The sequence below is a fragment of the Myotis daubentonii genome, chromosome 14, assembly GCF_963259705.1.
Source record: "Myotis daubentonii chromosome 14, mMyoDau2.1, whole genome shotgun sequence".
NCBI lineage: Eukaryota > Metazoa > Chordata > Mammalia > Chiroptera > Vespertilionidae > Myotis > Myotis daubentonii.
The window spans coordinates 17,299,367-17,326,797 of record NC_081853.1 but is presented as its reverse complement, the minus strand read 5'-3'; the positions used below and the strand labels follow the sequence as shown (position 1 = coordinate 17,326,797).

The window sequence follows — 27,431 nt, the reverse complement described above, 5'->3', positions numbered from 1 at the left end:
GCCTGGCAGTCATTGGTGCCTTAGCCATGGCGTCCCAGAGCGTGTGCAGAGAGACTGTGTGACAGCTGTCAGTGAATGCCCCCTGCACAGGTGTGTCTGCACATCTCATGTCACCCAGGTCCCCTGGTGCTTGGGGCCTGGGTCCTAAGGTCACAGCATGTCTGAGGCTCACCTTCTGGACAGCGACATGCCGAGTAGAGTAAGACAGAGCTCAATGACTCAGACCCTGCCCCCAGGAGCAGAAACTGACTCCTCCCTGAGCTCTCCCATCCACCTCCCAGAGTGGCTGCATCTTCTAGGTGTGCACACCTTCTGATTTGGGTACAGAGAGAAACAGACAAGGAGAAAAATAGGTTCAGGCCAGAATCTGGTGTCAGGAGCTTGAATCTGCTAATTATTTGCTCTCTTTAATGATTCATTTTTTTATTTCTAATTAACTTGATTTTATAGCAAAGTAACATATGAATATGGTTTTTAAAAATTAAATAGCACTTAAAAAGCTTACAAAGCTTCCTATAGGCAACCTAGAGGCAACCACTCCTACCATGCTTAGCATCTCTTTTTCATGAGCAAGTTGAGGTTACCACGTTTTATTTGTTTTCAGATATTACTTATTTACTTTCTTTAACACCTGAGTGCTTTGGACTTTTTACACCAGCCCTTCTCTCTCTCTCTCTATTTCACCAACATACCTATATACCTATGTTACAGTTTTTGATTAATTAGACAATGACTATATTATTCAGACCATCTATGTTCTGTATATTCCCTACTATGTTACATAGAGTGCTATTGTGTGTGTGTGTTATGATATGTTCTCCTGCAATGAAAAATCCCCATGTCCTTTTGTTCACTCAGTTTTCCTTCTACTCACCACTATTTCCCCCATATGTTTCATCAAATATCTAAAATGCCTGTTACTATTATTTTTTAAATATTCAGTATTTCTGCCTATTTCATCATTTCTTGGAGAGACCTTGCTCCCTGCGCCCTCTGTCATCCTGTCCATCTGGACAATTGCTCTCCAGGCCTGCTGGGCAGCTGGGCTCCTGAGACTCCCCTTCACTCCCTCTTTCCGTGGTTACAACCCTCTTTCCCCTAGACCAGTGGTCGGCAAACTGCGGCCCATTGAGTGTGCCTCTTCCACAAAATACCACGTGTGGGCGCGCACGTACAGTGCGATTGAAACTTCGTGGCCACACTCAAGGGGCCAAAGAGCTGCATGTGGCTCGCGAGCCGCAGTTTGCCGACCACTGCCCTAGACCCTATCTAACTTTTCCTGCCTAATTCCTCATTTTGGATTTCTAAGAAAGGAAGGTAAAATCTTTTTTGTCCTTGTAGCTCTGAGAATGTCTTAATTCCACTCTTACACATGAAATCATGTGGCTGGGTATAGAATTCTGAGCTGGAGATTATTGTCCCTCAGAATCATGAAGGCATTATTCCATTTTCTTTGGAATCCCAGTGTTATTGTTAAACAGTCTGATAGCACATTCTTTGATATGACCAGGTTTGCCCAACCTCCATCTCAGAAGCTTTTAGAATGGACTCCTTATTCCTAGTGTCTTGAAATTCTTTGATGCCGTGGGTCCCTTGTTTATTTTTTTTGGACATTTTATAAACTCCTTTGATTTACAAATGTATGGTCTTCAGTTCTAGGACATTTCCTTACGACATTTTCCAGAATTTTTAATTTTATTTTTGGGGCATTTTCTTTTCCCAACTGTTTCCTTTCTTAAATTTATTTGTTTATGGTGACTCTAGTCTTTTAAGTTCCCAAGAGTCCTTTTTTAGAGCAGTTTGTTCTTGTTCGGAGGACACAGTACCTTCTTTGATCTCTCTGAATATATTGACTGTTTTCTCTTGTTGTCTGTGCTGATAACTCTAGATCATTTTTTTTGTGTGTGTGAGTTTTGTCCGTCTTTGTCATTTGTGAAAGATCTCTACACATATGTATAGCCTTAGTTGTTATTTAAGACGGAGGTACTAAAATGCTGATTAAAGATTTCTCCACAAATGGACCTTACTATTGGTAAATCAGTGCAACCCAGTCAGTTTAAAGGCATGACCTACGAAATGTTAATAGCTCTAAAGCTTACTTGGGCGATATAAGCCAGCTGTCAGCATCTGGGATTTGGACAGGGGAATGGAGACTAGGCAGTCTCATCAGAGAGCATGCAGGTTTTCATTTTCCCAATTCATCCCCTCATCCCTACCTCATCTGGACATCAGCATTTTTCAGGAATATATAAGACTAGAGGCCCGGTGCATGGGTAGGGTTCCTCAGCCTGGCCGGTGATCAAGGCCTATGGGGAGCCGGTGGCCAGCAGGGGGAAAGGACCACAGGAGGTTGGCCCCTGGGGTGGCCGGTTGAGGGGAGGGGCCATGGGAGGTTGGCTGTGGGAGTGCACTGACCACCAGGGGGCAGCTCCGGCATTGAGTGTCCACCCCTGGTGGCCAGTGCACGTCATAGTGACCGGTCAACTGGTCATTCCAGTCGTCCCGGCAGTTCAATTGTAACAGTCACTTAGGCTTTTATATATATAGTTGATAGTTGTGGCATATGCAGCAGAATATATTTGTGGAGAACTGATAATCTGTGCTTTCCAGCTAACCATGGCAGTGATTAGAATTGCTAGGGAATCTGACTGTTTAAGCATTATTTTACAGTGTGTTGGTCTTGAAAGTAGCTATGTGGGCCAGTATTCCCTGTCCCCAGAAGCCATCTTTCATTTGACCTTAGTCCAGGCATGTATCTCTCTCTGAGGAGCCTGTGAATGTCAACCGAGCATGGACAGTGCCTCACAGGTGTAAGGGATAGAGAGTCTCTGAAGAGGCCTGGAGTCCACTCTGGGCTTTCCCGTCTGTTAGCTCTGTGACCTGGGCCAGTTAGTTAACATCTCCAAACTGTCCTATCACTAACTCTTAGCCAAGTCTGAGGGAGTCTCAAACTTGTCCCCGACAAGTGTAAGTGTGAAATGCTTCCCTCTCACAACTGTATTAATGTCTACAGTCACCCTCCCCTTTCTCATTATCATAGGCCTCCGGGTGTGTGATGAGGATTGTGGGGAATCAGACAGGATCAGGCAAGGTTTGCCGTGTGTAGAAAAGTTACTCCCTCTGAGCCATCAATGGGCAAGGCAACCGAACTGGGGGAGGGCAAGGGTGCTCTTTGGTGGTGGGTGGTCCTCCTTACTGGAGTGACTGAGGGGCTTTATCCACTGTTCCAGCTCCTTCTCCACACAGAAGTCCTTCACCACTCCAACTGCTCAACTGTATTTCAACAGCAGGGAGATTCGTGCCCTCCCTCATATCTATCCCCTTGATTCTAAGGGGCCACGAGTAGACACTTCTACTCAAATAAAAAGTAATCCAAATCGATGTGCATGCACTGAAAGGTTCCCAGTTTTTCAGACTTCCACCTCAGGGTCTTATCCTCAAATATCATTTTGCCCAGGAATCTTTGGGCTTGACTAGGCCCCCCTTTTAAACTCCCATGTCATCCTGTACATACATGTCTTTCAAAGCACTCACAGTGGCCACTGGTTGTGTGGAGTCTGTGTACCTGGAGAGATGTTAAGCCTGAGAGCACACGGGCTGTACTCCTCACATGTCCCAGCACAGAAGGTGCTCAGTCGGCATCTGCTGAATGAAGAGAAGCACAGATAAGAAGGGAAATTCGTGAAGGGTAGAGGCAACGTGAGGATGCATCAACTGCAGAAGAGAAGACGAAGCCTCCTAGAAATAACCCTTCCGTGGATAAGAAAAATGGAATGTTTGATTTAACAAAGAAGAAAATCAAGCTCACCTGCTCCGTGCCTCATTCCAGAATACCAAATACCAACAGCGGCCATGGAGCTTAAGGAGCCGGCTTCAAACCCAGGAGGAGTGAGTATTCTGCCCAACCCTGGAGAAAGAGGCTGCTTTGCTCTCTCCTCCCTTGAGTGAAAATAATCCAATCTTTTATTAAACACTTGAAACAAAGAAGAGGTAAAAGGAAGAGTAAGAAATGCAACTTTGGGAGGAGAAACAGTTTATTTAAAAATTCCCTGGGACCATTTGGTCCCCAACTGAGATTACTCTTAAGGCATGAGCTCAAGTGTGGATGATCTTTAGCTGCAGTTGCAATACTCTGTTGATAAAAATAGTTAATTATTGTGAGACATTAATCTCCCTGTACCACAGTGCACTTAAGATGAGGAAATCAGCAGCTCTTTGCTTTTGCCTGCTCATAGCAACAACCATTCAAGGAAAATTTTGATGTTTTATTATAGGAGCAGTTGGAAGTGGTGGAGAGAGAGAGAGAGAGAGAGAGAGAGAGAGCTCTCTAGCTCCTTCCACCATGTGAGGACCCTCTAGGAACCAGAACTTGACCTAGGAACAGAAGCTACTCTAGGTATTCCAAGTAGTAAGGGCCTGAATACAGGAAAGCAGAAGCTTTTAAAATTACTGACGGGTGGAGAGTGTGGGTTGGGAAGCATGAATGCAGATGGTTCTCAAGAACTTGCTTGAAAGCTCTCCAGAACTCACATCTGCCAGCACATCTGCCTGTAACTGCCTCCAGACTAGCATGACCTCTGTCTCAATCCAGCACTAGCTCTCTCATTTGGCAAACTCTAATCTAGAACCATCCATGGGTGGGGGACTCTGGGAAATACAGTCCTAGCTTTCCTTCCCTAAGACAAGACAGGCCTCCTAAGGAGGAGGTGGTCATGTCCACTGGAATATCACTCAGAAATACCCCGGAACTTCCTGTGACCTCCAGTTATCATGGCCTTCTGTTTGCCCCACTGCCACCCCTTTCCCCTGCTTGTCTTGGTGAGAGGGGAGACAGGAAACCTTTTACCTGGGAACATTTAGGTATGGTGTGAGCCTCAGGTCCACTCCAGGTGACCTCCGAAGAGCCCGCCAAGCTGAGTAGTTCTCTCACTGTGTCCCCTCACACGCTGCCTCAGTAAAAACTGAAAACTTCTTGATAATGGTTAATGGTAAGAAAGGAAAATACTCCTGAACCTTCCTGGGGACGCCTGTGCTGGGCTTCTTCATTACCCACATTGTCATTCCTGAGAGCACTTAAAGGGCCTCTGTGTGTTCAACCGGTCTGGGAAAAGGCACCGTGCTCCCTGTACTCTCCTACCATGAGCAGCAGCACGGTCCTGCTGACCTGCCACTGGACGGTGGCCATGGTCACCTGGGAAGCTGCCCCGGGCCATGGCGAGGCTCCCCAGGAAGGGGCACCAGCCTTCCTTAGTGATGCTTGCCATGAAGTCAGGAAGGTGGGCACGCACGCCCCAGGTCGCTCCATGCAGTGCTGGCCTCAGCTATTGTGTTGGACTGTGTGCAAGGAGTTGCATAAAGGACGGGTCTCGGGACCTGCAGCTAAGTTGCCCAGCCCCTACTGGAAGGAGCCACCAGTTGCATTTATCCGGACGCCATCCATTGCAAGCAACAAAAACCAAACTCAATGTGGCTTAAGCAAAACAGGCAAATGAAAGGACGTCTCATTATCGAAATGGTTGGGGTGGGTGGAAATTCACTCTGTTGTAACTAAAAAGTCCAAAGTTGCAGGTTCGGTTGGAACCAGGGCTCAGTTGAGTTCGCCAGATTCTTTGTCTCTTGCTTCCCTTGTCTGTGTCAGCCCTGTTCTCAGGCCGACCGCTCCCGGCCGTGTCCCCAGCCTCATCCACCAGCGTGGTAAACTCAGTGGGAGGAATCCTCTTACTTCCTGAAAGTCTCAGTTCAAAGTCCGGGCCTGGCTCTCATTGGCAAAGCTCGGGTAGGTGCCCATATGGCAGAGGAGGGACGCATTCCTGTGCCTGCTGCGTAGGGGGCAGACGCCACACAAACCACATGGAGTGAAATTGAAGGCAGGACAGCCCCCTAAAGGAAAGGGTGTAGGTATGGGTAAGGGAGGGCATGGCTCTGCTACCTCCCCCCGGCCCAAAAAAAAAGCATGCATGCCCAGCTGGCTAAAGCAAAAGCTGTCTGTCACTCCGGCACAGCTGGAGTTAGAATTAGTGCAGGCCACCTCTGCATCAACCCAGTCAGATTGCCCACCTTTTTAGAATTCCGTTTGCTCATTTGTGCAGTAAATAGGGTGGGTTTAGGTCCACTCCACCTTTCCACCCCTACACTTGTGCACGTTGACCTGTCTACACCACAGCCAAATGGGGTAGATCGGTGAGTTATTTCAGGCCAAATTGGGTCAGAAAGCAGCAACACAACACAAAACAAACAAATAAAAACAGCCAGAAAAATCTCCCAACATTGTCTGTTAGGGACTTAGAAATATTCAAAACTGGTTTTGAAGAGACACACTCCCCAGAAGTGACCATGGTCTCTGCCACAGACAGGCAGGGCCTGCGGGAGCCCAGACGGAAGGTTGCTTTTGCCTAAAATTCTTTTGGAAACAGGGCCCCGCCGAACTCATCTGGTGTACTGCGCTCTGGGCAGAAGTAATTATTTTTACGAGGCATTATTCATGTCTAGTCTACCTGAGGGCCACCCCAAATAATGCTTCTCCAGCTATTAAAGGCTTTATCAGGCACGCAGCGTCTCGAGCAGTTTCCTCTAGGGGAAAAGAAAAAGATTCCTCTTGAAGTTTACCACCTCCAGGGGCAATTGCTGCCCATTTCAGGGCCACGTTAAGTGGTTGGCACCTGAAAAAAGGGCAGCCTTTCTCTTTTAAGTGCAGCCGGAACATGGGAGTGAAGGAAGGGAGCGGGAGAAGTGTTTCCATGCGGCCGAGGCAGCTTTCTTGTTTTGCTGTGAGCTGGCAAACCTCAACATGCTCAAGCAGCGTTTTGTCAGATTTCTTAAATGCTGAACGTGGCACTGGCCCAAATGAATGTAGATGTTATTTTAGTGCTAGGAGAGATTTATTTTAATGTACAGATGCAGCCACTACAAAGGCCCTTTTAGTCGACTGGGGGCTCTGGACCTGGCTCTTTGAGTCTCTACAAGCCCCCTTCTCGGTCTGGGGAGCCGGTGGACACTGTGACATTGCAGAGTATCCCCCTTCCCTCTCCGTCTCCCAGGGCAGTGACAGGAGTGCTGACAATAATTATCATTAAGGCACTTTGTGCAGGGAGAAGCAGTTTGCAAGGGCCCCTTCCCTTTCCCTGGAATTCGGAGACCATAGGGCTTGATAAAAGAAAAGGCACCAACAGGAGCCGACTAGCCCAGCTCCGGGCTCAGCAGAGCAGCCCCAAGGGGCGCGGCTACTGATCTAGGACCTCGGTGCTCTGGGTGCGGAGGGTGCTGCTCAGGGACTGCTCGCCTCCAAGATGGGAACTCCATCAGTGGGGCTGAGCCTCAGATACCAATATCTTGCACCTTGATTGAAGCCAAAATAAACGGGAGAGGAAGCAGAGGAAGCCGTGGCCACATTCGAGGCTTGGCCCAGCCAAATCTATGCTTTCAAGGCAAGACGAGAGTAGGGCAGCCACAGACAAAGTCGGGGGCGTGGGGTGTTGGAGAAAAGGGGGAACAATCACCAGACTCAGGGGCAGAAGGGAAACTGGAGCCGAGACAGTTCTCGTCCCCATCCCACTCGAGGCCCCTCTTTATAATAGTGTGTAACATCCCCTTTACTGTCCCAAAATGAAATCCGTGGAAAATATAACCTGTTTCTCTACAGGCTGCCAAACAAAAAAAGAAAGAAAGATCTATAGACTGCTCCACCTAAAATAGCAAGAAATAAAAGGAGAGTCGTTTCTAATAGGATAATATATATTTTAGTGTGTGAGCGCTTGGGCACCACCAGGAGAGAGACAGAAGGCAGTAGCCAGATGCTGTTTGGACATCTACGCCACACACCAGGCCTCCTGGCTGAGGGGATTCTCTGAAACAGTCGAGTTGCAGGCAAAACAAAATGTGCTCATCTCCCTTTCCCAGGACTGTAGTTACATTTCTCGAAAATCCCCACGTGCAAGACGTACTTTGTATTGAGAAGTAAATAGAGCCCTAGACGGGGAGCATGCTTTCCAAGGCAGAGCCCTTGAAGCACCGAGGGCCAGGGGCCACTCTTTGCCAGGGGCCATCTCGTGAGCTGTAGGTCTTCCAGTTACTGTGACAAACTACAAACTTCCAAAACAGCCCCCTAGGGGGTGATGCAGCCCCACTGAGAACCACCTGGAAATGGGCAGCAGACTTCTGAGTCAGGCTGTGGGCTCAAATCCCAGTTCCACCAAGTCCCAGCAGCTGTGGGGCCCCAGTTAAGTTACTTAACTGCCTGCATGTTATCTGGAAAATGGAGAGTACATCTTCTTTTTTCCAGAGATTGCTGACAGCTTCGGTGGGAGATATGTAATTGGTGCCTGGCCCACTGTGCCTCGTGGGCCCCCTGTGATTAGGACCAGCGCCTCCAGCCCTGTGTGCCCAGGGCCGTGTCTTCTGGGCGTCACCTGCCTCCGTAGAGACAAAGGCTGTGGTCTCTGCTCTGCAGTGCCTGCCGGGGCACCCGCTTCCTTAGCTCTGCCACCTTGTTGCCCAGGACCCTCTTCTGGCTCCTTCCTTCAGAGAGAGGCAGCAAGCATGGCCTGGAGGCTCTGCGAGGTGCCAGGCCACCCTTGGCGCTCCTTTTGGCCTCCAGGAAACTGATCAGTTCACAAAAATTGGAAAGAAAAATGTTAACATAAAGCAAAATGTGTGAGAAACCATGTGGTTTCATATTCATCTCATATTAAGCAGATATTAGTCTTTTCTACAGGGTTGGTCTCATTAAATACTATAGTCTTTCTTTAGTAATTTTCAGGTGACTCCCCTTGACCATTCATTCTAGGCATTTGTTTTTTAGCTTGCGCTTTGAAGTCAGAAAGGTCTGGTTCCCGCAGAGTCCCTCCCGGCTTCCAAATCGGAAATTTCTGTCTCGAGCCTCCCAGCTTGGCCTCTCAGAAACCTCCGTGTCCTCGGCTGTAAGACAGAGGGGACGGTGACAGTCTCCACCTGGGAGGATTTTGCCAGATGATCCGGTTTATAAACTCCCCGCAGAGTGGGGAATCTTCTGGACAATGGGGATTATACCAGGTCTAGCTTGCTTACCTTTTAGCGGAAAAAAGAAAAAGAAAAAAAAAGATGAAGCCTTCCACGGAGGTTGAAGCCCAGGGCCTCTGCAGGAGAGACCGTGGCATCTGAGCAGACAGATGGGCAAGTGACAGTGTCTCAGTCTTGGAAAAAGTGGGTGGAGACGCGGCTATAGGACATCTAGTTTACTCAGAGCAGGTCTGTAATGTACATTGCTGTTGCCGTGTGTGTGTGTGTGTGTGTGTGTGTGTGTGGGTGTGTGTGTGTGCACCTGTGACATTTCTTGACTGTTCACTACATGCCTGACACTACACTAGGCTCAGGACATGCATGAGCTCATTTAAGTGGCACCATGGCCCTCTACGGTGTATGGGACTCCTGCCCTGTTGTGCAGACGAGGACACTGACTGGGCGGCACACGGCCTGCATTGAGACAGGCAGGACTCAGGGCCAAGTTCACTGGACATTTTTTTCAATCGGGATGTAAGTATAAGGAAACAGACACAGATGGCGACTGAGAAACTGCTAACATAGTGGGGCCTCATAATATTGCTGAACCCTCCCTTGTAGAGGTGGGACACCTGAAATTCCCCCCCGGTCCAGACAGGATGGGCCCAGGTCACGGGCACCATGGAGGCCCCTCACAGGCGGGCAGATGGCTCATGACATGGGTAGAGAGGAGAGGCTGGTCATTACAGTGGGGGCCTCAGAGGACCCCGCCATCTTTTCCCTTTGAAGCCTTTGATGAACGCTGAAGGCCCGATCCCCGAGCAGGGGCAGAGTTCATCTAAAGCTGGTGAGTTCACAGCCCCCCTGGCCTACAGAGAAAGCTGCTGGGACACCCAGGCAGTGGCAGGATGTTCCGAGAGGGCTCCCAAGGCTGTTTGCATCACGGGAGAGGAGGCGATGGAGCCCAGTGCCCAGGTTCTGCGCTGGGACTGGCCCTGAGTGGATGTGGAGAGGCCTAGGGCACACATTGGATTGGACTCCAGAGGTCGCCCACCTTTGTTAGGTGGGTCACAAATGAGAAAGGGCTACAAACCTCAGTCCACACGTGTCCAGTGGGCAATCAGTGAAGCTTTATTTGAACTACAATGAATTTCTCTCATGAGCCTCTATGGTCCTGGCGGGAGGAAGCATTCCCTGAACCTAGTGTCTCTCTTCTCCCCCAGGGCCCACCTGAGGCCGAAGGGTGGGAGGAGGCATTTAGTCCAATGATGCGACAGTTCCCGAGTCAGCGGCCCTCTCTGGCCCTCTGTCATCAGTCTACGGTCGCTTGGCCAATCCCTGGGCCTCACTGTGACAAGCCTGCAGGGAGCTTCACTGGGTCTCTCTGTGCTTCCACTAGGCTGTCTGTTCCCAGCACTGGCAGGGCGATTAGGAGCCAAGCTCCAGGGCCCTGCAGCTTCCCAGGCCTGCTGGCGAGAGCGGTGTATTGGGGGCTACTCCCCTCTGCTCTGGGAGTCCCCTCCCCCCCCTACACCCACCCTGATCTGGGGTTTAGACCCCGGGTAGGAGCAGGAAGATGGGCACTGGGTCTCTCCAGCAGCCCCCATCACCTCGACTTCCCATGGCTCTCTGTTTTCCCAGCCAGGCCTTCTCTCCTGCGCAGTCTCCGGGGGCTGGAGGTGGGGGGAAGAGGGTAAGAACTGACCCAGGCAGTTCCCCAGTTGTCCCTCCAGTCCTGAGATTCCCAGGGGCCTCAGCTTTTGAGACTCCAAAATCCAGCATTGGCTTCTTTGTTCTCAGAGTTCCTGTGGCCTCCCTTCCCTGAGGCCCTAAGCATGGAATGCTTTAGCTGAGGGAATGGAGAGGAGCCAGGGGGTGCCAGGAAAGCCTGGCAGGAATGTTGGTAACAATTGTGTTTCAAATTGTTATCCCTCAAAAAGCCAGAGACAGCTGATTAACTGCCTAGTGTCTGGAGTGCGGTGCATTTGCTCATTCATTCATTCATTCATTCAGTTTTGTTTGAAAGCCTGCTGGGGACCCAGAAGACTTTGTGGAAAGGATGAGGGTCTGAGTTGAGGGGCATTGAGGCCAGGCAGCCTGGCTCACCACAGAGGCCTCTGTTTACAGAGAGGACTCCTGGGGGTGGGCCTTGAGAGAAGGATTTGGACTTCCCTGCCAAATTAGCCAAGGGAGTTCCTGCCGCCCCGACAGCCCACCTCAACACGCACAGGAACCTGACCAGTGCAGCCTGTTTGAACGCCTGTTCAGGAGCCCAGATGAGCGGTCTGGTGTTGCCAAGCGCCTGTTTGGGAGCAATCACTTAATGACAGAAGATGGCTTTCCCGTCCTTGACATCTGCCTGATTAATTTAAGGGACTAAACTGGTATCCTTCACTCCAAAGCTGATTCCCAAATATTCTAAGCTCCTGAAATTCCAAGAGGTTGGAGGGAAGAAAAAAAGCACTCGATTACTCCAAAATGCTGTCTGCCCCTCTCATTAATGCTCCCCCACTCCCCGCTCCCTCCGCACTGACAGTCGCCTTGTGCGCAGCTGTTCCAGGAGGATCTGCCTGGGCCAGGTCTGCTCCAGTTGGACACCTGCCCCCAAGGTGTTTGACTTAGAGACAGGTCTCTAGATGGCCAGCGGGGACAGGCCCGGGGCATGCTGGAGTGGGCCTAGCAGCCTGCCTTGCTGCCGAGTGCACACAGCACGTGGTAGCCCGCTTCTGCTGTCCTTTCTACCTCATCTGAAACGGGACCCTGGATGGAGGTTGGGACTTGTGTTCTTGTTGGCACACCATCAAAAGGGCAGTTCTGCTTGTGATGAGCTCTCCCCCAAATAGTGAGCAGTTTCTGTTTGCACCTCCTTGTCAGGTCCTGGCCATTGTCTATAAAGGCCAGGCAGGTGCAGCTGCGTCACTGTTATCAGCGATGGAGATCTCGCACTCGCCAAGTTCATTCCCAGCTTGGGGTTTTGCATGTGGCCTAAAATGCTCTCCTCACCCTCCCTGTTCACCTGGTCCCTAGCTCCTCATGAGTTCTTCCTCATCCTACGGGCCCTGCCTCTTTATTGAATCGGTCCCTAACTCTACCTGTAGGAAAGGCAATGTGTCCTCAGAGTCACCTTAAGGTGAGGGTCCAATCAACTAAACCGATCAGTCATCAGAATCAGGAAAAGACAGCAGCAGTTTGAATATTCTTATAAGTGGTGCAAATAGTCTGGATCCTTTAAATAGAGAACAAGGTATGACTTATTCCGGAGCCTCCAGTCTGCATTTTGTCTGACAGAAAACCCACAGAGAGCTTGCTAGAACTCACGGCTGTGGAAACCTCCTTGACTTCACTCTGTGAGGAAAAGGTAAAGATCACTTCCTAGTAGGGAGAGTTTAGGCCTGTCACTCACTTCTCTCATCCTTGGTCTTTTTACAGTGTAGCTGGGAGTACTGCCCACCTTGCACACAGGGTTGTAAGGGTTGGCTATAAAGTATCTAAAGCTTCTAGCAGATGCCTGGCACATAGTAGGGGGGTTAATAAACGGTATTAATGAATGTAATTATCGATACTACCATTGTTATTATGTGATATAATTCCTATGACCCTATTTATAAAACAATTTTCATCACGAAATACATCTTATGTAATTCTGAGACGAACCTGTTTCATTGAAATGTTGAAATTGACCTATCTAAAATGATAGAGCCCTGAGGTTGGGGGATGGACAGTAGCTGGCAAGGTGTAGACGGGGTTGGTATGCTGATGGCAAAATCAGGGTCCAGGGTTCACTTAGGGAGGATTAGAAGTAAGACCACACCTCACCATGCCATCCCCGCTCCTCTTGTTCAGGGAAAGTCTGATTGTATGAACACCCACAATTCCTAACCCGTACCCCTCATGGGAAGCATGCAGCCCCCCACCTTTCCCTGCAGATCTGTTCACTTCTCACATCCATTCCTTGCTGAGAACCTTTTTGTGGCTCTCCATTTTGCACAGGACTGAGCCCATGTCACCTGGATGGCAAAGATAGGTCTCCGGAGAGAGAAAACTGTTTGAGAATAGCTGACATCCCCATCAGCCCAGCATCCAACCATCCGTCATTCATTCCACATGTATTCACAAGGACCTGCCTGAGCTGGGCACTTGTCTAGGTACAGGGAATACAGGTACAGAATAGACTCTCACGTCAAGGAACGTACCTCTAGTCAGGTGGGAATGAAACACGATGAATAATCCATAATATAATTTAATGCCAAGTATCGACAAATGCTTTGAAGAAAAATAAAGCAGGTTTGACTAATGACAAGAAGGTCATCAGCCCTAGCCAGTTTTGCTCAGTGGATAGAGTGTAGACCTGCAGAATGAAGGGTCCCCAGTTTAATTCTGGTCAAGGCCACATGCCTGGGTTGCGGGCTTGATCCCCAGTAGGGGGCATGCAGGAGGCAGCCAATCAATGATTCTCTCATCATTGATGTTTCTATCTCTCTCTCCCTCTCCCTTCCTCTCTGAAATCCATAAAAATATATTTTAAATATATATTTTTTAAAAAGACACACACACACACACACACACAAAGGTCATCAGAATATTCTGTAGCCCTAGCAAAGTCATGTTTATTCCCTACTGCTGTGAGGGAGAACTCTACCTTGTCAGGGTCTAAAGAGTGTCCCAGAAAGGGAAGGTCAGACAGATACAGAAAGGGTCCTGGGGTTTGGGCCGCTCTTCCCCATGTGGGAATCTGATTGACATCTGGCTACTTTAAGAATGTGGAGCTCTCGGGTCTTAATAGATCAGCAGTTGTTTGGTTAAGTGGCCAGTTTTCCTAGTTGAGCCATCGGTTGTCCTAAGTAGTCTGTTGTTCAAAAAATTTGTTTTGGGGATGTTGCTCAAGTAAATCATGCAGTATTTTTAGTTTACTTATCTTTCTAGGCAAGAATTTTCTGGAACAAATAGGACAGTCATATTGGTGGAGGCAGCCTCGGTTACCAGTCCTGACATGGAGCTGCAGACCCAAGCTATCTCCAGGCTTTCGGGGTTAAGTGCGCAACAGAGGTCATCCCAGGTCATTGCCTGGGGTGTGCCCTGTGGCCCTCCCTGTCGGGTTGCCAGATTTAGCAAATTAGAACATTTTTATCTGGCAACCCTCTGCTTGCTTTGGATTTTTCAATAACTCATCTATATATTAAATCAACATTTTCAGCCTCTCCTGAGGCATCAGAATATCTCACAACATCCAGGTCTCGTTCCCTCAAAGCATCAGCTGAGCTGAGCTGAGCTGAGCTGCTCCCTTCACTGGAGCCCAGAGCAGCTTCTCATTCGCCACTAGAGGACCTGTGTCTGGGAGCCCGGCTCCCTCGGGTGAGCTGAGTGTGCGTGGATGCGTCCCTTTCCTTCTCTGTGCCCTGGGACATAATGAGCTGTAGAGTCAGAGGCGCTGGACATGTGCCTCCAGCCCTGGGAGCCACCCACGTGGGTGCGTTAGTGCTGCTTGGCCTCCGGTACTGTCACATGCAGCGCGGAGGTGTTGGCAAATACATGTGACCATTCCATTATGGGTTTTGAAATGTTTGGAAACCTGACCCTTGATTTGGTTATAATCTCTTCGGTAATTGTTATTAGGTGGTGACCTAATAAGAAATTGTTAACTGGGGAGCTATAATTTGGAAGCTTATAATTTTCTTAATGGACATTGATTGGTGTAACCCTGATTAAAATACAATAAAGCCTGAGGCTTACATGTTTTATTCTGAAAGGTTGAAAGGACCAGGGAGTTGACTCTAAAAACGTATTGGCTCTGAAAACTCTATTGAAATAATATTATTGGAAGAGTTTTGTGAGCATAAAATGATCTGACAAAAACGTTTCGATGCCAGCTCCACGGGCCTCGGAAAGCGGAGGGAATATAGGTTTCTGCAGATGAAGCCTGGAAAATGCTTCCAGATTACCTCAGGGGTGAAAAGAAAATTATTATTCCATCCCTCGGCCCCGCTAATTCTTTTTAACGTTGATTCTGTCAAATAATTAGAACCCAAACGGAGGAAGCATTCATAATTGTCATTTATGATACTTTACCGAAGATGACTGCTCCGGGGAGCTCTGGTAGGGCGAACACAAAGTGACTATGAAAGCAACGTGGAGGCAGCAGGACCAGGCCTTCCTCCACACATTCCCACAAGCCCAAGCCAGACAGAGGGTGGGGACGGTTTCAGATTAAAATGGGCCTCCGAAGCTGTGAATCTTCAAAGAAAATCTTCTGCTATCGCGTTGTCAATCAAGTGATAATGAGCCCTGTTTCCCCTCCCTCCTCTCACCACAGACATAGATCATGTGGCTCTTTGTGACTTAAAAGCAAGTATAAGAAAGATTACCACCTCCCATACCACAGGGAATACTTCAGAAGTGAACTATGCAATCGGTTAGGGGGTTATATTTAAAATACCTCCTCCCCTCTTGTAATTGTATTTCTTCACCCGGCAGAGGCTAACATATGAGGTGAGTCGGCTGCTGTGAGGATGTTTCATCACCGCCCCCCAGCCCTAATTTTTGAAATAATACCATACCTTGGAGATTAATGTTCAGGCTTTACCGAGATTATAACAAACGGATATTGCTTTGATCTAAATATTTTTCAAAAGGTGGTTGCTGATCATTCTCCCTCCCCTATAATCTTTTAAGAAAGCCTCTGGCCTCGCCAGTCTGACACCCAGGAGGACATGGGCCCAGCTGCCTTTGCTTCCCCCTCATCTTCGCGAGGATGCTCTGTTCTCAATTTTGCTCAAATTAGTCCCAGGATTTCAGTTGTCTTTTTTTTGTCCAACATTCCATCATGCAATTCATTAAAATCTTCACATGAAATATTTAACAGATGAGCTATGTCATAATTCACATTACAGTTTTAAATGGTTATTCATGTGGTAAGTCATTTATCCTGGACATGAGCAGACCTCGGGAATGGCATCCCATTTGATGTCAGGACGGTTAGGGTTCTTTTCCTCAAGGCCCCAGAACGGTGGCCTTCTTCCAAACCCCCAGCTCATCGTGAAATATTCCAAAAGAGTGACATTCAGATGCATTGTTAGTTCTACTCGCAATTAACTGTTTTGAAAACAAACAGAAGAAACATTTAAACAAATGTGGCTTGGCTAACAGCTATTGCAGTTGACCGTTAATTAAGGCAAGTTGGAATCTAAATATGCCAGGCCTTGTTACTATCACCGCTAGCGGGCCTGGCCATGGGACACGAAGGAAGGAAAAGGGGGCCTGAGGACAGGGTGGGAGGCATTAGCCCCATCCTAGAAAGTAGCCCCTCCCCTGCTTGAGAAAGGTGGCCGGGTAGGAGCTCATTTTCTGCATGAGACCATGTATGGCCAGCATTTACTTGTAGAATTGGGGTTTTAGGAAAACTGGCTCCATTCCTAAGTGATGAATTACATGAGGAATCCTTAGCAGGTATTTTATTTATTACCTTATTATAGTTTTATTGTCTCTACCATATCCCTACCCATGGATTGAACTCTATTGGAAGAAAACCCTTCTGTTTATGGGCCACCAGCTCAGGGCAGCTCTGGGCCCTGTTTCTCTGCCTGTGAAGGGAGTGAAATAATTGCCCACATGCTGTGAGCACTAGCCAGCCAGGTGAGAAGCTGTGTGGCCAGGTAGCCTGGCTGCTGAGCACGCAGAGCTGATGGTTCCCGCCCTGGGACAACAACCCTCTTAGTCCTCTACGCTGACCTGGCTAGCCTTGCCCTGAGTATTTGTAAATGATCACAGTTTCAGGCAGGGTAAGTCGTCGGGTGTGGGTGGTGGAGCACACTTGCCACTGGTCTGAGAGGGGAAAACATCCATCCCCAAAGCCTTCTCGGCTGAAAGATAACCGACTTCCGTTTTCTGCCTCATTTTGCCGGTGTTCATGCCATCCTTTCCCCTTTCTTCATTATCATAATTTTGTAGAGTGTTTACCCACTGATGTTACCCCCAAAGGACATGGCCAGCAGCCGACAGTATGGCTTTATCATGGATGAATTACTGTTCGGTCTCCATACATGGGCATGAAAGGTTGACTTGGTGGTGAAATACGAGAGAAAACGGATAAACGTTCTAGGAACAAATCATAACTTGGATGTTGACAACCCTATCAAGCCTTTAGAGCAGCAGTTCTCAACCTGTGGGTCGCGACCCCTTTGGGGGTCGAAAGACCCTTTCACAGGGGTCGCCTAAGACCATCGGAAAACACATATAGAACTACATATTGTTTTTGTGATTAATCACTTTGCTTTAATTATGTTCAATTTGTAACAATGAAATTGGGGGTCACCACAACATGAGGAACTGTATTAAAGCGTTGCAGCATTAGGAAGGTTGAGAACCACTGCTTTAGAGTGTCCTAATACACGTCATTTATTCTGTATCATTTATCTACATCCTACGAAAGTTCTGTTTAGAAGGAAAGCCAGTGTGACTCTCTTTGGACAGACAGACAGACAGACAGACAGGTGAATTGACATATCCAAGAGCACAGAACAGGAGCCTGAGAAAAAGGGTTCGAAACCAGTTCTCCTGGTAGCAACACGTTCCTGACTATAACCCATGGATGGTGGCAGTCTCCGGCCTGAGCGCCCCACAGGCATGTGAATACCTGGCATGGCTGGGGGGCTGGGCGAATGGAAGTGGGGGTGTTTGTGTGAGCTTGTGTACCAGGCCTGGTAAGCGCTATTTTACAAACCGGATTTGTGCTCCTAGGGGTATGTTGCAACTGGGGACCAAGCCCACAGAAAATTATTTCTAAATGAATGCAATATGAAAAAGTTATTTTATTTCTAATTTTACATGTAACATTGTTCTTTGGTGAGTCTCGGATTACACTCGAATGCATGTCTATTAACCTGATATGAGATGCATGCATGATTTCATCTTGAATGCATTTGAATATAATAGCACTGGAAATGTAATTTGTATTCTCAAATTTTCTAAGGCAAAATAAATAAATCTTGGGGGTGGTAGCCACATTGAGCATATTGCATTGATTTCTTTGGGTTTCTCTCAAGCTAATTACTAACTTCCCCTTGCAAATCCAGGTCTTCTCACATGGGCAGCTCTATCTGACCTAAATCCTCATACCTAGTCATCCTCATTTTTCCCACCTTCAGGGAGTGGGTAGCATGGAGACGTTACCTTCGATCCTTGAAAAGCGCCAGGCCCTCTCTCTAATCCCTCTTGTTATCACGGCTCACTGTCCAGGACAACTCCCTGCTGCAGTGCAAATGTTCTAGATCTGTGTGGTCCAGTGCAGTAGCCACTGGCCCCTGTGGCTACTGAGCACTTAAAATGTCACTCCTGCAACCCAGGGACTAAATTATTCATGTTGTTTCCTGTTCGTTTAAGTAGCCACATGCAGCTAGTGGCTAGCAGTCGGGCCGCGCGGGACCAGAGCCTGTGATTGAGGCCAGCTGTCTGTCCCAATTCCAGTGCAGTGGTCAGTGCGCTCTGCAGATGGAATGGTCTCTCTGCTTTGGTGCTTGGGCGATGCTTTGTGCTCCTCCCCATCAGCTCTGAGAGCTGGAGCGCGACCCTCTCCTCGGTGATCTGACTGCCCTCCCAGCCCCCATCCCGGCTGCTGGATCCCTTGTGTCTTCATCTCATGTCCTCACCACCCAGCACATACTGGGCTTCTGGTAAACGTGGGAGGAAGGAGAAGGAGATGCAAAGTAGGTAGGAAGGAAGTTAGGAAGTTGGAGAAAGATGAAGTCTGGGAGTTACATACCTCAAGGGGGACCTGTGGTCTGTACTGCCGAGATGAAAATCTTAGAGTATTGAGGTGAGTCCCAGGAACAGGCACCTGCATGACCAAACGAGATGGCGGTGCTAAGACGCCTGAGTATTTCACGCGCAAGGCTATGGGGTTTGGCGGGAAGGCAGTTCTCCTAACATTGATCCTGTTGTTTCGCTGGGTTCCAAAGACCATCGCTGTGTTTTGGGGTCACTGCCCTAAGAGAATCACCCTAATGTATTGGGAAAGATCTCCAGGGTCTATTCTGCTCCTGGGAGGTGAGTGAGGTACCTCCAGGCACTGTGCTGGGAATGGGACTCTGCCCGGCCTTCCTGAGGAGGGTCCCCCCAGCAGGGAGCCTGAGAGGGTCCCAATGAGACGGAAGTGGGGGGGGGCGGGGAGCGCCACCAACTCCAGGGGAAATATGGTGATGATTTGCTGGACTGTCTAAGAAATTTCAGACCCAGGGATGGTGTTTTTATTTTCTGCTTTCTCTTTGGGACTTGGGTTTCACTAAAGCATTTTCTGTCTTTGTTTTCTTTATTAAATTAGCAAGATTGACTTGAATCAGAATGTACTGTTATGGCTTGAAATGTTGTTGAAAGAACAAAATAGACGGGCATGACAAATACCTCAGGTTCCATTTGGAGTGGGGAGGAGGAAGAGAGTGGGACTTGCCGAAATCATAATGATTGTTTGTCCGATGATAAAAAAAAAAAAAAATGAGACAAGAAAAAATTGTGGAGGAAAACAGTGAAAGGAAGATAAATTTCTGTTTCTTGAAGCTCATATATATTTTTTGGAATGGAGCCTAGGATGTTTGTTGGGAGGGCGGTGTTTCTATTCCCGGCTTCTTTGGTGTGTGTTTTTATGTTGTTGTCGATTTTTACTTTACATCGTTTTCATGCTGAGATAATTAACCAGATGCCCAAGTGGCTGTGGCTGCGGAAAACTCATCGCATTCCACTGGTCCCTCGCCATCTGGGCCGTGTCTCAGTGCATCCTTCCCAGGCTTCCCTCGTGGACTTTCTAAAACAGAGTCTGAGGCCCTGCCACTTCTCCGCTTAAAGGGCCTGCGTGGCTCCTCAGACCCCACCGCAGCAGGCAGCACACTTCTCTGTAAAGGGCCACCGAGTAGGGTGTTAGGCTTTGTGGCCGGTCGGTCTCTGCCTGGTCGCAGACAGTGTAACCCGGTGAGCGTGGCTGCGTTCCCTTAGAAGTCCAGTTGCAGAAAGAGGCTGGGGTGGCCCTGGAGCTGACCCCTGGCCTCCGGGCTACCTTCAGACGCCTTGGCCTGGCATGCTAGACCTCTTGCCATTTGACCTCAGTCTGCACAACCACGGCCCCACCCCCTCCCATTCTTTAAAACCTCAGAAGACACGGGGTCTTTTAAAAGGTTTCACCCTTTTGCCTGCGCTGCTTCTGCCCTTGAATTACCATCTTTTCTCTGTTCTTACTTTTCATATGGGTTGGATCTCTGTGCATTACCTTACATAAAGCTCTCACCCACTGCCCAAGGTCAAGGCCGACCCCCTACCCCTCTGTGCTCCACATGCTCTGTCTAGGCCTCTGATGTCCCCTTTACCGTGTGGCTGCTCCCCAGTGAGACACTGCGGGAGCGTGTGCTCTCATTCCCCTAGTACCCAGCCTGGAGTTCCGCTTGGAGAGGCCCCTGAACAAATGGTCATGAAGTTGACCCACCAATGGGCTGGTGAGTCTCGGAACCATAGGGAAGTGTAGTGACGTGTAGGTGAGAAGGTGCAAACCCGGCCAGACAGGCTGTGGGAAGCCAGGGGCCAGCGTGGCTGAGGGGGTATGAGGATCAGGGAGCGAAAACAGAGCCAGGTCAGAGCCTAGAGGACCTGGACCGTCTGGGAGCCCGCTGGCATCCACCGCATGGCCCAGACAAGGGAGTTCAGGGGCGAGGGAAGCCATGTCTAGTTTAGGGCATCGGGACCAGGGAGAGGATGCAGCCTTCTGGAGTGAGATCAGAGGAAGCAGCCCGCATGATTAATGGGACGGAGGGACTGACTCATGAGGAAAGATTAAAGCGCTCCTCAGAGCTGGGGTACAGGCTGAAAGGGGCAGATGATAGCAGGCTGCAAGTATGAGATGGATAAACACCCAGGAGGGAGCCACTGGCTTCATTAGGGAGGTGAAAACAGGGCTCCATCCCAGAAGGGGAGGTTGCTGATGGAGGAACTCAGATGAGGGTGGGCCGGGGGCAGTGGGGCTGCTGGAGCTGGGAGCACCTCAGGGTGACTTTTTCAGAGAACCCTCTGCTCTCATCCTGCAGGGTTTCAGGTCTGCCTGGGTGCTGCCCTTGGCCCTGGGAGGCGGCCTCAGAAGTGCCCGCCTGCCAGGCTGGGAGGGCTGACTGAAGAGGGTGCGGGAGGGCAGCTACAGGGAGCGGTACCTCCGGGACAGACAGAGAGACACAGACCCGTGTCCCTCCCTCTTCTTAGATACCAGTGAGTGGACACCGGGGCAGTGTGGAGGCCCTTTGCTCCGAAGCCAGGTTGCTTCTGCCCTCCCAATTTTGGGTTGAACCCCAGATACTCATTCCAACCCCCTCCTGAGAGCACAGGGCCACCCTCCCCTCTGCCTGCAGCAAGCCCAGCCTTCACCCTGGCCCACAGCTTCCTCGGAGGGCTCCTCCCAACAGGGATGGCCTGGCAGGCATTTTGGGAGGCAAGATTTACATGCAACAGCATTAAGCAGCCCCGGGCTCCAGAATCAGCTGCCCTCGGGTATTCTCTGGTATTTTCTCCGGGACTGGGCAGAGCAGCTGGTGCCATCTGACATCACCGTAGGTTATTGATAACTAATTCACCAAGGCCTGTAGTAGAGAGGTGTGCTGGATGCTGGGTGACATTCGGATCACCTGGGGTGCTTTTCTTAAGCCACCTGCAGGGTCTCAGGCCTGCCTTGGTGCCCTCCCAGCCTGGCAGGCGGGCACTTCTGAGGCTGCCTCCCAGGGTCAAGGTCAGCCCCAAGGCAGGCCTGAGACCCTGCAGGATCTCAGGGAGCTTCTGGCCCAGAGGGCAGATGCCACCTAGGGCAAAGCAGGATGGAGCCGAAGTCTGAAATGGCTCCTCTCAGAGACTTTCCATTCTGCACGCTGCAGCCGTGCGTGGCTCTGATCCTAGGGCTCACCTCTCATTCAGAGCCCTTGACATTCTGGGTGCAAAGACAGAGGATGAGTCTCTCCCAGCCTTGACTCTCAGGGCTGCCTTCAACAATGTCTTTAGAAAAAAGCAATGCACTTGCTAGTTATAAGGGTAACAGCCCAAGACCTCCATGAATCTTCTAGTTCCTGCAGCCAACACAGCACTGATTACCCAGGTGGGGAGTCTAACAAGTTTTAGGAGTATCGAGTGAACTCTTTTTATTTTTAATTTTTGGTAATTGCATATTTCTTTTGATAGATATTATTACTTAGGTTGAGGTTACTTTATATATTTAAATAAAAGAAAAAAGCAAGGAAAGATAACAATACTGGTAGTATTTAGAAATGGCAAAAATTGTGTGTGGGGAGGTGGTGCTTACAATGGACTGAAGTTTGCAAAACTGCCCTGAAGTAAGTGGTGTCCTGCAGGGAGTCTGGTATTCCCGGCGGAGTCTCATTCTTTCTCTCCAAACTCCTCTGAAGCTTTCTCACCACCCTAAGAGACTTTTGCCCTGACTTGAGCACTTTCTGAAATGGTTCAGTAGGTACTTGGTCTTGGCTTTGTGGAGAGAAATAGTGTGAGCTTGTTCCTTTCATAGTTCTGAGGTTCTACCCAATTCCACTTCCCAAACTTTCACATCACTCCTTCCCTTTCTGTTCCTCTCACTAGGCCTCGCATACAGAATATGTGACTCCATCAGAGTTCCTGGGAGAGATCATTGAGATGTGAATCCTGGGGGGAGGGGAGGTTAGGGGGGGCAGTTAAACTAAGTCACGTAGCAAAGTGACGACTTACTTCCGGAGACCAGCCTTATGACAAGGGCTTTTAAGCTTCATATCTCACTAACACATGGATAGTACACATTTTAGAAATGCCAGTTCTAAAACGAGAACTCTTGAAGAAACAGCAATCTTCTGAATATCATTCCTCCCCCACCCCCCACCCCCATTTCTGTATTTAGCTTGTGTTGGGGAAGAGGTAACCATAAATGATGAATTTTAGAAACACTCAAGTCACCTGTCTCTAAAGAACCACCTGCCCTGTGCTCAGTTTGCTCTGCATCGGGAGTTCTGTGAGTGCAGGTCACCGTGGGAATCCCTCCCTGAAAGAGGACGTCACTGCTGTGCACGTCATGTGAACTTAGCCTGGGCTTGGTTTCTCTGGTGTGCTTTATCGGCTGCTTGCCTTCACAGTAACCTGCAGTGATAACGTTGCAGCGTTGTGGAAAGGGATCTCTAATGCCCTGTTTTCTTTCTAATTGCTCCCAGCTGTCGGCATTCAGATGAAACTCGAATTTTTCCAGAGGAAGTTCTGGACCGCCAGCAGACAGGTGAGTTACAGGGGGCACGGAAGCCTCAGCGGCCCTGCTAGTATACAGGTGCTCACACTCGGGTCCCCGGAGCCGAACGGTGCCAGGTTTCCGATGAATGTGTGTAAAATGAACTGCCAGCTGCTCAGATTACCGTTCATTTCACTGGGGAGCAAAGGCTGTCAGCGTGTACGGTGCCCCGTGCTGGGAAGCAGGGACTTTGAGCCTTCGGACAGTTCTAATCATGAGATCAGGATAGTGACCCTCCAGAGGATACATGTTTTCTTTTCATAGCGGGGACTTCTATGAATTTTCAGTGTCTCTCTTCAAATCTTGTCACACCTGGACGTCTACCTGTGAACTCCTTATTGCACTCTGGATGGACTTTGCATGACTGGGTTTGGGGAGGCACCCATCTGCCCTCTTGGGTCAGAGAGCTTCTCCGTCTTGGAGAATGTAGGGGTGTTCTCTCCTGGGCCTGGGCTCCGGGTACTAACTTCAGGGATATTTGTGCAGTCATCTGGCAGAAATGGCAACACGTAAGTGGGCCTCTGTGCTAAATGTTGGATGATAGATCCTTTCTTAAATGAAGACACTTTAGGAAACTATAGACTAAGAACACAGATGGGTTTTTTTAAAAAAAGTCACTGGTGATTCATTCATTTAAAATAAATAATTACATAGTTATATTTCTTGTTACCCAAAGATTTTTGAATTCTTAAGAAGATATCAATGTTAAATAACAACATAAATTAAAATGAAAAAGAGCCAGCCCCCTCCCCCAATTATCTTTTATATTACTACTAGAGGCCCGATGCACAAAATTCGTGCAAGGGGCTCGGCCCTCATGGCCCTGGCTGCCTTGCAGTCTTCGCAGTGCCCCCACGGCCCCGTGGCCCCGCCCACTGGTCATTCCAGAATGTTGTTCCGCCATCTGGTCTAATTAGCATATTAGCTGTTTATTATATAGGATAGGATGCGGAGTTGGTATGTTGGTATTGATCCAAGAGAGGGCAGGTAAGACTCATTGTGGAGAATTCTGTTTAGATGGAATTTGGAATTTGAATAATAGGCAGGGACTTTGATGGCTTGTCTTTGAGTAACAAAGTGCCCATAGCAGACCTGGGATGTCACAGTAACACAGTTCCCCTTGCTTTCCCCTCCCGCAGTGCGCCTCTCTGGATGGCAAATGCTCCATCAGCTGTGATGATGAGGTAAGAAGGCCTCCTGGGGAGGTGATGGGGGGGTACCTTCTCACAGAGGAAATGCCACTAAAACACGGATTGATCTGAGCCAGTCTCCAAAACACCCAGGGATACTTGCTTTGTTCCTTTTTTTTCTTTCTTCCCCCAATCAGATAATTTATGAGCGCCCGAGAAATGTGCTTTAAATGTCCCATGGCGGCACTATTGGAATTCTGGCATTTTATAGGAAAAACTACAAATTACTGCCATTTGAAACTCACGTTACAATTCTCAAATCTTTTCCCCTATGTGCTATCTCTTTTTATCCTCATAACAACCCAGTGAAATGGGTAGGAATGGTTATCCTGTTTTGCAGAGGGAGAAACTGAGGAGCAGAGAAATTAAATGATCTGCTTAATTTCATGTACTAAATGAGCTGAAAACCTAGGAGTTGAAAATTCAAAGTTTTTATTCTAGAATAGTGCTTCCCTCCTACAACTGCCCCCCTCCCTAAGAGGAATTTAAATCCCACGCATGAGCAATAGAAGAAAAAAGTGTACCACTGCCATAAGTCTGTCTGTCAGACTTATGTTTTTACAGCAGTCAACCCCACACACCCTCTGCCTCATGCTTTAGGGCAAGCAGATGTGTAGTGGCCTCTCCCCTTGGCTCTGGTAGCCTTTGTCTCCTGTGTTAGCTAAACATTAGTCAATACATAAACTGGGACTTATAAATAATCATATATTTATATTCCTGCCGGTTACCACAAGGATTAAAGAGATCCTAGCCAAACATAATTTCAAACAGAAAACATAGACGTATATTTCAAAAAAAGTAGGCAAAGGAAAAACAAGTAGAGAACTGTAGAAAGGAGGAAGTTAAAACATACAATGCTCAGTCCCCAGAGATCTGGCTGCCAGTTTAAAAAAAATATATCATAATTGTGTGAGTGAGTCACTATCCAAAGAGTAAAAGCCAAACAATCAGCTTTTCAGAAGAAGCCCAACTTTTTCTTTCAAATAAAAAATTAGCCCTAACCAGTTTGGCTCAGTGGATAGAGGGTCGGCCTGAGGACCAAAGGGTCCCAGGTTCGATTCAGGTCAAGGGCATGTACCTTGGTTGCGGGCACATCCCAGTAGGGGGTTTCCAGGAGGCAGCTAATCGATGTTTCTCTCTCATCAATGTTTCTAACTCTCTATTCCTCTCCCTTCCTCTCTGTAAAAAATCAATAAAATACATTTTAAAAAATAATAATTTTCCCGAAGCCAATAGCGAAGAGCTTCCTATGATGTTTTATGACCAACCCTTTCAGTAAGTTTGGGACTCCCAGTCATAGGATAGACACATGGCCTCAAACCTCTTCTCTTCTTTGAGACATTTAGTGCCATATTGGAGTTCTCAGCTCCAAAAAACACAGCTCAACAATAATATTAATTAAGCTGTTAACTTGTACAGTAGGTAAAATTACTAATTTCAATTTGCTGTAAGAAAACTGCGGATAGTCGGTTGGTTAGTTGGGTGACTGTATGGATGGTTGGTTGGCCATAGGTGTTTGGTTGGTTGATTGGTTTGTTGGATCATTGGGTGGGTTGCTGGTTGGTTGGTTGATTAGTTGGTTACTAGTTGGTTGTTTTCATGGAGATGGAAAGTTGGTTAAACAATTTGATTAATAAAGCCAAAGACAGTAATTTTCTTTCAACCCACTTTGCCTCTATGCAGCCTCACATATAAAAACAAGTGGAAATAACAACTAGAATAGTCATCAAATCTACAATTAAAATAGCATATTTTTTTTATTTTTTAAATGTTTTTATTGATTTCAAAGAGAGGAAGGGAGGGGGAGAGAGAGATAGAAACATCAATGATGAGAGAGAATCATCAATTGGCCACCTCCTGAATGCCTCCCACTGGGGATTGAGCCTGCAACCTGGGCATGTGCCCTGACAGGAATCAAACCGTGACCTCCTGGTCCATGGGTCAATGCTCAACCAGTGAGCCACACCAGACAGGCGAAATAGCATATTTCTTAAAAAGTGGAAATGGATTCCAACTTAGGAACATCCAATATATGTTTGCTGTCCAATGACTGATTTCAGAGGTGGTATAGCGTGGCAGTTAAAGGAGCAGGCTATGGAGTCTGGATAGATTCAAACTGTGACTCTGACAATAATAAGCTACAAGAACTTGGGCACGTTTTTGAACCTCTGTGCCGCAGTTTCCTAAGCTCTGCATTGGGGATAGAAATAGCCACCTCACAGAGTAATGGTGAGGAATAAATGAGATGATATATAAAAAAATGCATGGCACAGCTCCCAGCAAATTCTAAGCACTCTGTAAATGTGAACTATAAACCAAAAATGTCTGCGATTTCCTTCTTGCCCTCGAGAAGTGGTTTGCCTGATTCTAAAACCTCAGGCAGCAGTGGCACATGCACTTTAGGCAACTGAACATTTCTCCTGGGCACAGTAAACACAGGTAAGATGCCCTCCTCACTGATGATCATCTTTAGCAGGCATTGGGATAAACGCCCATTCAAATGCCATTTAAAGTTTCACATAGCTTGAAAATTAAGCATTGCATTTTCTCTGATTTCTGAACTTGGTCTGATGCTCAAATGTCCTCATTTGGCTTTGAAACTATCATCCATTTCCCATTTTGACTCTAATTTTTGGCTTCTGGAGACTAGTTGACTTAGTTTTATTTATTTATTTTTTAAATATATTTTATTGATTTTTTTACAGAGGAAGGGAGAGGGATAGAGAGTTAGAAACATTGATGAGAGAGAAACATCGATCAGCTGCCTCCTGCACACCTCCTACTGGGGATATGCCCGCAACCAAGGTACATGCCCTTGACTGGAATCGAACCTGGGACCTTTCAGTCCACAGGCCGACGCTCTATCCACTGAGCCAAACTGGTTAGGGCCAGTTGACTTAGTTTTAAATGGAAAAGCCAGCCCTGTCTTCCCACTGAGGCCCCTTCGCTGAGTGCCCTGGGCTGGTGGGTGGAGTCGGGCTGGCCAGATGTCACCATGT

General features: G+C 48.2%; 1 protein-coding gene across 3 annotated transcripts in view; it reads left to right on the top strand.

The window, feature by feature from the left end:
* CACNA2D3 (calcium voltage-gated channel auxiliary subunit alpha2delta 3) overlaps positions 1–27,431 on the top strand; it is an 806,557-nt gene that overhangs the window by 687,379 nt on the left and 91,747 nt on the right. For all 3 annotated transcript variants that reach the window (XM_059663265.1, XM_059663266.1, XM_059663267.1), the window contains 2 exons: positions 23,172–23,233; positions 24,382–24,426. In XM_059663265.1, coding sequence (XP_059519248.1) covers positions 23,172–23,233; positions 24,382–24,426 — 107 coding nt within the window. The remainder of the gene's footprint in view (positions 1–23,171; positions 23,234–24,381; positions 24,427–27,431) is intronic.